Below are 13,950 nucleotides of genomic sequence, written 5' to 3' on the forward strand. Positions count from 1 at the left end.
ATTCAGACATCCACACACAAGTATAGACACAAATATACAGCATATCTGTAGAAATGCAGTGTTTTAGATTCATAGACACCGTCACAGAGCTCCAAGAAAACTGGATCTTGATTGCGCAATGATGTCAAGGAGAAAGAATGTTAGTTTTACCACATATCAACCACTAATACCACCCCATGTGGTGAAACACTGTTGTAAGATCAGACTTGCTGTAGGCCATAAAAGACTGTTTACTGCAACTGTAAAGTCAATCCTGTAATTTTCTTCATGATCGATGAATTGTGTGTATATGTGTGCGTGCGTGCACGTGCGCACGTGTGCACGGCTGAGCATGCATGTGCGTGTAAGATTTAGCTGAAGAAATGCTGATAGCAAAATCAGCGGCAGTAACATGCTAATGATGATGTCCAGTTCAGAGAATCAAAAGACAACATGAGAGCAGATGTGCATCGCATTGGCGTGACATCCTTGTAGATGGCTTTGTTATGATCTCTCTCTCTCTCTCTCTCTCTCTCTCTCTCTCTCTCTCTCTCTGTGCAGGTATACATGTAGTGGACACATCTCTGCCGTTGCAGCTTCAACTGCTTCACAGCTTTACATTTCAGGAATTATTCTAATGAACAAAACGTTATTTTAACCAACCTGTGTGGTAGATTATGTTAATACAACATAACGGCTACATCTGCAATGGTTTGGTCTGCCTACTCTTCCATTGAAAAATATTGACCCTGCATGGTGTTTTTTAAATAATGTTTTTCAATTTAACCAACATTACAAGGAGAAAAAGCACAAGTTACAATATCACATTTCTTGTTCTTTCCTCATCTGAATATACAAAAGAGCCAAGAAAAGCAGCCACAGTTCTTCCCCTCTTTTTGTGTGTTGTGGTGTTGGAATGATCAAATCATGCACATGCACACATGCCACTGAGCAGGACTCACTTTATATACAGGCTTCTTAGATCAGGGGTTCTCAAAGTGGGGTACGTCCGGGGACCCCCAGGGGTCCTTGGGGGGGGGGGGGGTTTCAGGGGGTACCCAGCAAAAGTAGTTCACACAGCATTACAATCATTCTAACCACTTTTCTCCCATTTATGTTGGGATATTCAAAAATAACAGATGTCCAAGCTCACAGAGCTTGGACATCTGCTATTTTTGGATGTTGAAAATGTTTGGAAGAGTTGCATCCGAGTTGCATCCGTCTCCAACAAATTCTTGTATGTTGGAAGAGTCTGTTGTCTATTTGTTTTGTTTGTTTTGTTGAATTATCTCAGGTGCAGATGGAGATTTACAGCCTAAATACACAGCAGGTTGACACGGTAGAATTAAGCTCAACAACTGCTTGTCAGATATTACAATCTGTCGCATAACTAACGGACTATAACAAGCGATGCGAGTCAATCAAAACAACCAATCAGTCTTACAGGGGTGCTCAGGTGTCAAAAATCATTGAAGGACTTCTTTTTTAGAAATGTAATGAACTGTGAAGTTGCAGATAGGAATAATACAATTAATTTCAATGAGCCATCTACTGTCAAATCTGTGATTTTCTGCTTCAGTCTGAAAACGTAGCACTTCAGTCCCAACCTCACCCCCTAGCACCCCTCGTTCCTTAGTACTTGTTGTATTCCATCAGTACTTGTTGTCTGTTTGGATAGATGATAGTTATGTTATCCATTATGTATGTTAGTTACTTGCTTGTTCACATGCCACTGTATGTATGCTATTGAGATAGATGTAGCTCTTTGCTGTTCCACAGATGCTAAGTATGATAAAATAGTTTAAGGTAACAGCCAAACAGTTAAAGGTTTAACTACACTCAAAAACTATCGATAGCGGTGCCCCATTTGTATGGAAATCGTGTGCCATAATTCTGTTTTAAATTGATGGCTTGTTAAGATTTGATTCTAATATAATTTTTTGCATTCAGGCTGACAGGTGAAAAATGATCCATGAGATAAGTAACAACAGTTAACAAGAGTGGGCAATTTGAGATGATCATTGCTGTGAAAAAACTAGAGAAATAAGATAATCAAGGATCAAAAGTTCAAACCATTTCAGTTGCTGTACTGTACCATGCTGACAATGGACATCAATCATCCAGTTACCATGCTCTCTCATCTCTCAGGTAGATGTATGGCTCCCTCTTGTGGAAGGTAATGGTGGTAAATGGTTAGATCCCTGCACTCCTAGATGACAGTGGTGATTGAGGATTGGGGGCTCAGCTGTGATGCAACCATTGCTGATAGTAACTGTTGACTATTGACCCAGAAGTGTGACCAATGTTGACCTGAATCGTATGTCTTCCTAAAGAAAATCATAAAAGCAATCTACAGCATCTACAGATCCGACCAACATGTCTGAGTCATAGTGTCGGGAGCTTTGTCAGAGTTGTACCTGTCTGTCTGTGTCCAACCAATATGACCATATATGGGCATTCCAATATATATGCCCATATATTGGAATGCCCATATATGGGCATATTGGTTGGATCTGCAGTTCTGCACAATTGGATATCCGAACTACTCAATGTCTATGTACGATACCCTACTTCCTTAAGCTGTATTTTACACTTGTATGATGGTGAAAACAGCTGACCTACAGTACAAGCTAACAACGTGTTGTGACGCAACGTGTATAGTGAGCTTGTTGATCTGCTATTTTCCGCGTATAATGACATGCCCAAAATAGGGTTTGGCCAGGTTTAATGTGGTTAAATGGAGTTTGGGGCGGAGGTGAGTATAGCGGTAGAGTGACCACTAAAAGAAGCCAGTTTTCACCCTCACAGGATGTGTCGGTATAGTATAAATACAGAACATATACAGGGAGTTGCGGCGGAGAGTAAAGTTCACTTCTAGGTAAAAAAAAAATAACCTTAAGGAGAAACCCCATCGATCAAAAGGTCCTGTGACACCCATCCAGGAGGACCACTCTGCAATTCACTCTGCAATTCCTCCCACTGACGAGGAGCTGACAAAGACAAATGATCCTTGCCTGATCCCAGACCCCGAACTTACCCTTCATTCTCATAATACCGTTGAACCTTAAGCACCGAGGCTGAGATCAGATGTCACCCCCCTCCACATCATCATTAATAAAACTACATTATCCCTCAGCCGACTATCAATCACTGCTGAGCCGTGCACTGACCTGGGATCAGGATGGGTCAGTGTCGCTGACGGTTGTTGAACATCTCACCGCCATGCATATTTCACACATACTACAATTGAAACGTTCTAACAATCCCACCAGAGGGCAGTGTTCAATATAGAGGGAATATAATGAATGTGAATGTTCAATGAAAGCCTAATCTAAACACGCTGAAATCTTAAAGTAAACTGCCAATAAGACTCACTCTTTGGGGGGGTTGAGGTCCTCTGCGTTAGTCTCAAAGAACCTCAGAACTTCTTCGCTTTGGGAGAGGTGGGAGGGAAGTTTCATCAACGCCTGCGGGTGGGAAGGGAGGAAGAGAGAGAGAGATGGTTTATTCAACCGATTTCCCAGCACGCCAATGACCATACGACAAAGTTTATTGAGGAGTCATATAGTCCCGTACGTCAGTCGATAGATGAGAGGATGACACAAAGACCTTCGCCTCCACTGAAGGGTGTGGAAGAGAAGGAAGAGGGTTCACATCCCAGGGAGTGGGACAAGACAAAGGGACAAATATGGAGGGTGATGCAAATCACTCTGTTGCAACTCTAAATGAGTAACAGCATGCGTTCAAAATGAGAACACTTTACTGTGTGTGTCCACTGTACCAGTATGAATAGGCAATACTGTAGATAGAGCACAGTCAGCAAAACTACATTACAAATTCATATTTGCTATTACCGGTAGGTAGGTTATTCCCGGTAAATAGACATTAAACCGTATCGCGTGCTGGTGTCACGTGGCAAAAATAGCCGATCTACAAGCTCACAACGTGTCATGACGACGCGTTGTGAGCTTGTAGATCGGCTATTTTTGCCACGTGACACTGGTGCGCAACAAAGTATACAGTACACTGCCACACTTGGCATCACGCCTGCTTCACACGTTCCCATATCTGACCTAATGAATATAACAAGGTCAGGGGGCCAGGCCAGCTGTACACACACACACCCCACACACACACACACACACACACCTCAGGTCGGCTGATTCACTCTTGTTGTGTGTATGACGCTTTTGCCCTGTGTGCCCCTTATATCCTGCGTTTCAATCATAAGCTGCCTATTTACATGGGTGACAGGAAGTGACCACCAGCACAGATAGAGCTGCTGCTTTCCTGTCCAGGCTCGTATTGGCAGAACAGACAGTGGGATCTGACTTGCCAGCATTGTAGGACATGATGTCACCCGGGGGATTGTTTGACACATACAGAGATGCAGGGTTGGGAATGTTACATTCAAATCAACAGTTTACACATTTGCACTCAAAAGAACCGCAATATATATTTTTTTGTGTGTGTTTTATCCTTTTGACAGATATGTACAAATGTTCAGTTATATACATTTTTGTCAATAGAAACGTCAATCATTCAATAATACACCGTTAAATGAAGTACTCCAAAGGTTACTTAAAGTAATCTGATACCACTTATTAGGTTACTGATTACAATTCCAGATACAGGTCATTAGTGATCAGTAACTTCTTCCCAACCCTGCACAGATAACAAAAGTCGTCCATACAAAACAATGAAAGGTCAAACAGCATCATCAGAATGATTACTGTAAAACAATAGAAACTGTACTGTGCCGGCAGTGAGTCAACAAAAGTGCAACAACGTATAAATCAGGCTTTTGTCAGAGAGAAAGCTGTTGTCTTACCTGGCAGTAGTTATCCAGGTGCCTCAGTCTTTTGACCGCCACGTCCCTGATGTGACTTCGGCGAAATAAGACTTTGCCTGGAAGGATGAACAGAGCATCCTCAATTAGCGCTATAGCCTGGCATGGCCAGACTAATATCACAGAGTAGATATCAGTCTGGGACTTCGGTGTGGAAGATTCATTTCCAAGGGGCGGTTACAAACAGATTCAAACGTCACACAGCAAAAGAAATTCCACTTTGAATAGTGGGCCCAGATTGGTCACCCACAACTCTGGGGTGAGCGCCAGACCAATCTGCCCAGGGCCATTTTTTTTTTGCTGCGGCAGATTCGTCTGGTTTCCAAGTTAAATTAGCACTGCATAGTGCACAATGAAAAGGTATCACAGCAATAAATTAATTTAACCCTGAGAGTGTAAAAAAATGGACTCCTACTAGTGGGTGGGAGGAATGATAAATATCAAGGGATATTATTACTACTAGCCTCTACAGCAGTAGATTATTGTTTAATTGGTAAACTGACTGGGGCCATGTAATGATCACAGTAAAATCCTGAGTGTTCATTTCATTTTCATTGAAGAATCGCTCACGCACTCAGAGGAACAGCGGTACTTAGTGACTACAAGCACTAAAAAGGGGTGTTAGTCAAAAGATCTCTAATGAATAAATAAATTGGTAATTGGTTCCTCGACTATGGTGTTATCGTGATACCATAGGGAATACTCAATAAGCGGGCTGTTAAACTAGCATGTATAAATGAATAGGCCCCATGACGCAATGAACTTCTTAAATGCAATGTGGACCCTTCTTAAAGCCTGGTTATACTTAGTTGCACTCCGGTGTCGCGCAACAAAAATAGCAGAGCTTGTAGATCAGTGATGTTCAGTGCCGCGACACAGCGTACAGCCAAGTATAAATCAGGCAATAGGCATTACGGTCAGTTCAAAACTAGCCAGATTGAAGCTTCAGAGTTTGACTAAACAAAGGGGCTCTTCACTGCTCTCTGGGCCACGCTGACTTTTATCAGATTAGAGATGGATCCCTGTCTCTGCCAGCCTCCTACTACATCCATACCAGACCAACAACTGACCGGGGGCTTGGTTGAAGGAAAGTTACTGTAGTAGGCTGAGCTATGGAGTATGCAGGGAGTACAAACGGATATCTGTTATGCATAAAAAAATGTGCAAGGCCTGTTTTGTTGCCTTTCTCGTTGCGAAATCTCTCTCTCTCTCCGACAGAAACTAAACGGCTGTGGAGGCACAAGCTAGCGATGACATGATGGTAGAATGTACAGCATAGATAGATCATGCTGTGTTGTAATTGTGTGCACTTTTATGCACTCACCAGGAAGAAATGGAATGATCCTCTTTTTGGGGTCCTTCTGTCCGCCCTCAATCGGGAATTTGTCGAGGATCTGCATCTGGAGAAGAGATGAAAAAAGGAATGAACTTCATAGCATTTTCCTCACTTATAGCTCTGAGGCTTGTTCTCCGCTGTTGGAAGTCTGATAAACATCCACCATTCACAAGTTTGGGTCAAGGATGTGCTATCCTTTATACCAGACACGTACTGAACTTAATATTCTATGACTTTGGTTCTCAACGTGGGGTTCCCGGGACCCCCAGGGGTCGTTGGAGGTGTTCAAGGGGGTCCCCAGCAAAAGTAGTTAATATAGCATCACAATCATTTTAACCACTTAATCCATAAATCCATTTATACGTTGGCTATTCAAAAATAGCAGATCTACAAGCTCACAACGTGCCACTTTGTGCGCTGTGAGATTGTACATCTGCTATTTTTGAAAAACTTTGGAAAACAAATCCATTTTAATCATTTTGATTTGTTTTAACGTAAATCTCTTCGGGGGGTCCCTGGCACAAAAACTTTTCAAATGGGGGTCCACATCCAAATACATTTCAGTTTGGGGGTCCTTGGCCTGGAAAAGTTTGTGAACCACTGTTCTATGACTTTGAATGACAATTCAAGAAAACATTTATCTACCAATCATCTTAATGTCTATAGTAATTAAGTTCAGGCCATCTGTTTGATGCTTTAACTCTGTGGTTTGATGGCTAAACCACGCGAGTTGTCTTTTATGCGGCACCAGTTAATCTGACAGAGCTCAGTGGTGGAATCTGAGATGAGATCAGTGATAAAACCACATGGGGGTCGTGAACTCTCCTGCTGCAGACGAACCCCATGTTAAATTACTGCAATACGGGGTGTAATTACATCGCCTCTGAAGAGCTACTACGTTAAGTCACCAGACAAGGGGTCACTTTGATCTCTGGGGTGACCGAGTGAGTTACGTCATGCGCAGTTAAGTGAAAACTCACTCGACTGCAACTTACTCATAAGAAGCTTAAAAAGTCAACTATCAACTCTGTGATTTATCAACCATATAGGCCGAAGCGTCTTTTATTTCCCACTGTCTAAATTAAAAGAGAATATTTTTAGTATATTTAGATGTGTGCCAAGTTCTGCCAACATACAGTGACAGCACTCGACGCTGGAAGCAGGAGAAGAAAGACAATTCTTCTGTTGATTCTGATCCCACAGTTGTTGCAACAATAATATGCACCCATGAAAAACCGAGTAACCGAATAATGTAACTGGGTCAAAGTTGCAGCTGTGCAAAGAGGGAAAGTGGAAACTGTGCATGAAGTGGTCTTTTATAATGACAGCATAGAAACACTCACCTTTAGCACAGAAGAGTTTGTGTGTTTCCACATACTACAGTATACTGTAGTCAGTGCACGTGGATGCATAATGCACGTACAAATACAATATGTCCCCCAGTGTACTAGGAAAAACTAGGGGCCATGGTTACCGGTATGCATGATGTATGAGCTGATTTTGTTGAGTGTGTAAGGAACATGTTTGACAAAGTGTTAAGTATATGTCTGGACCACCTCTATATGTTCTTGCCATCTCATCTGAAAACAATCCTGAGGTAAATTAATGTGCATGGGACTATCCTAAAGTAAAAAAGAAATAAGAATACATTTTAAAATCATGCTCCATTTCACATGTAGCTCCTCCTTGCCCCTGCCTTGCCTCGTTCCAGATGTGCTCTATTGAACGGCAAAGGCTGTGAACAGAACTAAGCGAAAGCACTCACACATCTCTGGGCTAGGCCAGTAGGCTCTGGGCCAGAGCGAGCCAAAAGAAACCAGGTGGACAAACAGAATCTAGCCCACTTGGAGGGTAAAGTTGGATCCACTCTGTCTGGATATGTAGGAGTTGTTTATGGGAGTTTTCCCAGTGAGAGGGAGGTTTGGTTTCTCTTCTTGTGGTTAGTACTGTACTCTTTACTGCTCTACTGCCATTTGCTGAAACTCTAAATCTCTCTCAGCCCTTGGCATTTCCCCCCTCCTCAAAAACATAGACAGCAAACGAGGAGTGGTTTCCTTTGAAGAAGGCAACAGCCATTATTGTGTTTTGAGGGTGCGTTGAACTGCCAGATATAAAGAGTTGTTTTGGTTAACCAAAACTGCCTAAATAGCAGAAATTCACAGAAGGATATTTGCTTGCTGTTGCTTTCTTGCTCCTTAAATTTTAAAGGAGAGACCCTCAAAATATACATGAACCCTGCCATTTGGCTTCAGGGTGAAATGGCTGCAATAACTTGTACACAAAATAAAAATTTGTTCTATTGTGATTTATGAAAACTGAATGAATGTATTGCAAAGTTTTTTTCTTAATTGCCAAATGTTTATTGTGGGCATTTTTTTTTGTTATTGCACTGTGCAGTGTGCACTGTTGCATCATTACGCACTAAGTATGTTTTTACAAAAACAAAATGTTTTGTAAAACATGTGGCGACGTGTTATTTTTTCCTGTTTACGTTGCGGTGTGTGGGTTCCCTTCCGACCGCTCTAACAATGGCCAGCAGTGAAATGTCCTATTTCCTCCATATATACCTCTATAAAACAATGTTAATGTTTAAAACGACACATGGGGGATTTGGACATTTCAGCCATGGCCTGACAAAATGAGCCATATAATCGTCTCTGTCGGGTGGAAACCCCTTAAGTCCAAACTGTTTTCAGGATTCAAATAAAAAAAATATCAAAAGTAGCAGATCTACAAGCTCAAAGCGCGTCGCGTCACAAGTTAGAATATGGAGATATGAGGTTTCTGCCCAACAGCAACGATATTCAACATGCTTTCAGGTGCTCTGCTGAACATGGTGGTGGACACGCCCCCTTTAGGCTGAGAGCCTCTCTGACACGGCCCTGGTTGACAGAGAACAGAACAGTAGAGAAAAGTAACTACTCTAAGTACATTTACTCTACTGTACTTAGCCACTTAAACTCCATATGGGTAACCGGAGTCCCTCAGGGCTCAATACTAGTGTCTTTTCTGTTTTCTGTTATTGTGGGGAAAGCTTTCACTGAAAACAGCGATCGACAAGCTCACAATGCGACACAACGCGTCGTGCTGTGAGCTTGTTGATCTGCTATTTTCAGCAAAAGCTTTCCCCACAATACCGATGCTTGGGTTTAAGTGGTTAAGTCCAATTTCGAGGTACTTTTACTTTACTTTCATTTTTCAATACTTTATAGTACATGTCAGAGCCAAATTGTACTTTAGGTTCTAGTTAATTTGCAGATTTTGATTATCATTACAAAACATATAGCCTAACCAATTATCAATTAGGCCCATATTTTATACGTTGTGATCTGCTAGTTTCTGATATTTTCAAGAAAAGCTTTTTGAAAACAAACTTGTGAAATGGGAAATTTCTGCATAACGGGCGCTTTTACTTTGGATACTATTGGCATATACTAAAAGTATATGCCAATACTTTTGTACTTTTGCTCAGGTACAATTTTGAATACTGGACTTTTACTTGTATTTCTACACTGTGGTATTGGTACTTTTACTTAAGCAAAAGAAAGTACTTCTTCCACCACTTGATAGAGAGGCTTCTGAGCCAGTCAGTGGTGATGATATGACAGCCGTCCCTAGGGTGTGGGTGGGTGGGTGGGCTCTGCCTGGACAGGCTCACATCTCTTCTCCTCGGGTTCAGGTGGGAGAAAGAACTCCTTCACCATGGCAACAGACCCAACACAACTCTTGGAGTGAAACCCTTGTGGGGTGAGCATTTCACCGATTCTCACATTTCAGACTCTCGTAACGCAGCAGCCACAACTTGGGGCCATTTGTCCCTGACGCACTGTATTTATGTGTACTGTATCGCTTTCCTAAACCGCGTGGGAGATACTTTAATGTGTTAAGTCTCTGTGTCAGCCAAAGTCTTCCCGCAGGGAAAATGAACTTGTCTGTGTAGCAACAGGTGCCATATGCTCATTCTTTCCCCCCCTTTTTTCCTTCTTTTTCTTCTTTTTTTATTCTTTACAGTAGGTCCTATTCTTTGTCCTCAATGTTGTGAATAATTGCCTGGTTATGGTGCAATGTGATTTCAGTCTTCAAATGAAGTGTCTCTGTGGCTTGCCATTGTGACTCTAAATTTGAACATGGAGGCAAAACACGTACTGTAGCTTCTGTATGCTAAGATGATTATAATTTGAGCACTTAAACTGCCCTAAGAGAACTGTGGGGAGAGAGAGAGAGAGAGAGACAGACAGACAGAGAGAGCGAGAGAGAGAGAGAGAGAGAGAGAGAGAGAGAGAGCTTGTTCTGTGCAGACAAAGACACTGTTCTACTCAGAATCTCATATGGGGGGAGTTTGGAGGAATGTTGGAGTGGGAAAACAATCCAATTCCATCCCTTGTTTGGGTTTTGACAGCCACTTGACATTTGTTTACTGCAAAAAGGAGCATCTCCAACTGCCCACTTGGTCAGTAACTTTTGCTAACATTGGCTACTTCAGAATTCACTCAACCACCATTCACACAAGCTGCTTTGCATCACGCAGTGCTAACCAGTCTCCTCTACAATAGTATAAAACATAAACACTTAGCTGATCCTAAAAGAAAACGGTTCATTGCTTTTGGGGCCATTTGTCACAAACCACTGGTACAATTAGCCACTGTCAGTACTTCTACTGTTTATTGATTCTGATTGATTGATTGCCAGTATTTGCTTCTCTCTGCCATGACACCGCACATTAACCACTTAACCCCTATACTTCGTTGACCACGGTCCCCCAGGGGTCTATTCTTGGCCCCCACATTTTGTCTTGTTTGTAGAGCAGCTATTGTCACCGAATGTTGGCCTATTTTTGTCAAATGTTTGCCTATTATGACATGCCAAAGAATAAGGACACTAGGGTTCAAATGGCCTTAAGTGGTTAAGGCTCAACCATAGGAATACATACGGTATATTGAATGGACATTTCCATTCATAGCGACACTTTGATAATGTGTCGAACATTTTTACGGAGGAAGTAATCAAACCATGCATTGGATAGCAATAAGTGTTATTGGGTCCCCTAGCAAAGTCCAGTATGTGGCTGTAGTGTGCTTTCTTTTATATCTAGCTGAACCATTAGTTCCTATAGCCTTATATGTACCTTAGTTTCAATGTAAGAGCATACTGAGAAAAAATAACATTGTTAAGGACACAGCTTATGACAGGAATGCAGGGCAGACAACTTACAGTGCAGACAGGGTAAGATCTGACCCTGTTCCAATTCTACAATCCAAAAATAATGGCGACTAAAGAGGTCTTTGGAGGGTTTTCTTCTGTCCAAGCAGAGACCAAAAGGAAAACCAGGCCAGCTTGCACACACACCACAATCCCCTTGTGGAATGCCATGTCCCGTGTGCTCTGTCCACTGTGGTTGATGGGTGTGGATTGGGGGAGAGGGTAAACTCTGACACACTGACCAATTCTGCTCCCTTTCCAACATGTGTGGGTCAAAACCATTTCCTCCTGACACCAGAGATGGTGTTTGGTTGTTGGACTGCAGACTCAGCAATGTTCTGCATAAAAACAAATGGATCTAAACATGCTTTGCGCTGCACTTGCATGCCACAGAGGGGCTTTTACAGCATGTACAGGTAGTCGGCAGGAAAGCTTAGGAAAGGAACCAGACGAAGGAGAAATGCCTTTGATTTATGATGATTGTTTCCCAAATGAGCAGTTAAGAGTTACACGATAGTCCAGTAGAAAGGCTCAAAACATTAGGAGCATGTGCACTTACCACTGCAAAGGGATACTTAACCACTTAAGCCCTATATACTTTGTCATACAATGAAACAGTGAACATAGCCGATCTACACTACAGGCTCACCTTATACATCTGCAATTTTAGAAATTTCTGAAACCCTTTGAATATTTTCACCTATGACATGCCCAAAATAGGGACGCCAGGGTTAAATGTGGTTAATCTAACAGACAAAACCACACAGCTAGCTCATGTTGGCATTTTAAAAGACAAAACCACCCTCCTCCTCTTGTATTGTTGTATTTGTTGTATTTGTAGTTGTGTTTTCTTTAAGACAGGCCTTTTAATATATTGCAATTAATAAGTCAGCTCAGTTGTGGTCCAGCAGTTGTCAGCCCCAGGTGACTCAAAGCAGGAAAAAACACAGACCTCTGTGCTCGTCTCTGGCATCTTGTCTATAAGAAATTGTTTCATTTTTAGGTCATAAATATGCCATACCAGTTGTTCAGTCTTGATTGAACTTAATTTTCGGAATATTCTGAAAATGTATATACGCCAATAATGCCTTGGACGCCAGGTTGAAAGCCGGGACAAATCAGCATCATAATTGCCGATACTAAATAAATAATTATGGCCGACCTATCGGTCTGGCTCTAGATCTTACAGAGAGAACTGGCAATGAGCTTTTACCAGTGCCTTTGTTCCATGACTTGGTCTGACCTGGCTTAGCTTTTAACCAGCCAAATCACGTGAAACAGCATCAGGATCACATTGTATTCGTTCATTCTCAATAATGCATATCAAATGTGTCAAGAAGAGGGTGTAAACTATTTCTGATCCAACTTTTCCAACTTCTAGCTGAAACATGCAATTGTGCACTTGTGGACAGAGAGACGTGCAGACTCTGAAAACACTGTACTGTAGGTGTCAGTTGGCGAAGACACAATCTTAGACAGAAAAGCTTTGTCTGGCCAAAAAAAACGGGAATTATTTTGGAGCAAGACACTTCTGAGGATGAATTACTGTGTCATAAATGTAATAAAGAATAGCGAGAATCACAGTGGACTTTGTCAATGCTTAGCAGTAATTTACTTCAGTACTGCAGCAGTACTGAAGTAAAACTGCTAATATGGAGATGGTATCTGATTCAATCTACTGAGGGGGAAACGTCTTCCATCAATTCTGAATAATGAGATCAAATGGTTAAATGCCAGATTGCTAATGTTAAGATGTAGGATCACAGTCCACTTTAATTTAGCTACCTACTTGCTGTAAGTAGAAGGAACGGTACTTATCCACTATCATAGCCTGGAGTCATTTCACTCCCCAGTGATTCCATTCCCTGGTAATCATCCCCCTGATCATGACTTCCTCCTAATTTCCATCCAGCACCCTCTGGTATTTTCCCTGATATCTTCTAAATGGCATCCGATTTCCTTAGAGAAGGTACTGCAAATCATGCCAGACAAAAAAGATTGACGTACAGATGTTTCAACCCTATAATGGGTGATGTTTGTTTTAGTTTTTTTCCTGCACCTGCTCACTGTTGACGCTAATGATGCGATTCTGGATCAGTGGAACATGGCTGGCTGTTCCTTTCTGGCATGTAGGAACTACATTCATTAGAGAGACCAATAAAAATTCACCATCCCCACCCAACTTGTATAGACAGCTGTTGTTGGAAGGGTTGCTTTTTACTGATTACCATAGCCAGGCAAGCAGAGCCGGGTAGTAGGGATCTCTGCACAAGACTAATGTTTACAGAGACAGGAGAGAAGCTCTGTTTCCATCAAACAGAGCAAGGCAGGATTTTCCTGGCTATTAGCAAGGGGCCCTGGAACAAAGGGTTTCCTCTGCCCGCCTTCAGCGCAGTCAGACCGACAAAGCCCCTGGTCTGGTTTGAGTGGGCTTGCTTGAGCAGGTCGTCTGAGAGGATCCAGATACTGTGTTTTACAAGGGAGCTACACGTCCATTTATGCGTGACCTTCCCATCGCCATTTCCCCGCCTCTATCATTACTTGCTTGTGCCGTTCATGGCGGCGTTTTAGCTATATTTGTCTCTCT

The 13,950-nt window shown here is 42.1% G+C and overlaps 1 protein-coding gene across 4 annotated transcripts in view; it reads right to left on the reverse strand.

Moving 5' to 3' along the window:
- LOC308099830 (SH3 and PX domain-containing protein 2A-like) overlaps positions 1 to 13,950 on the reverse strand; it is a 58,982-nt gene that overhangs the window by 40,487 nt on the left and 4,545 nt on the right. For all 4 annotated transcript variants that reach the window (XM_080448641.1, XM_080448642.1, XM_080448640.1 and 1 more), the window contains 3 exons: positions 6,153 to 6,228; positions 4,811 to 4,887; positions 3,355 to 3,446 (listed from right to left, as the gene is read on the reverse strand). In XM_080448641.1, the coding sequence (XP_080304767.1) occupies positions 3,355 to 3,446; positions 4,811 to 4,887; positions 6,153 to 6,228 (245 nt within the window). The remainder of the gene's footprint in view (positions 1 to 3,354; positions 3,447 to 4,810; positions 4,888 to 6,152; positions 6,229 to 13,950) is intronic.

Source organism: Gymnoscopelus braueri, assembly GCF_963280865.1.
Source record: "Gymnoscopelus braueri genome assembly, chromosome: 14".
NCBI lineage: Eukaryota > Metazoa > Chordata > Actinopteri > Myctophiformes > Myctophidae > Gymnoscopelus > Gymnoscopelus braueri.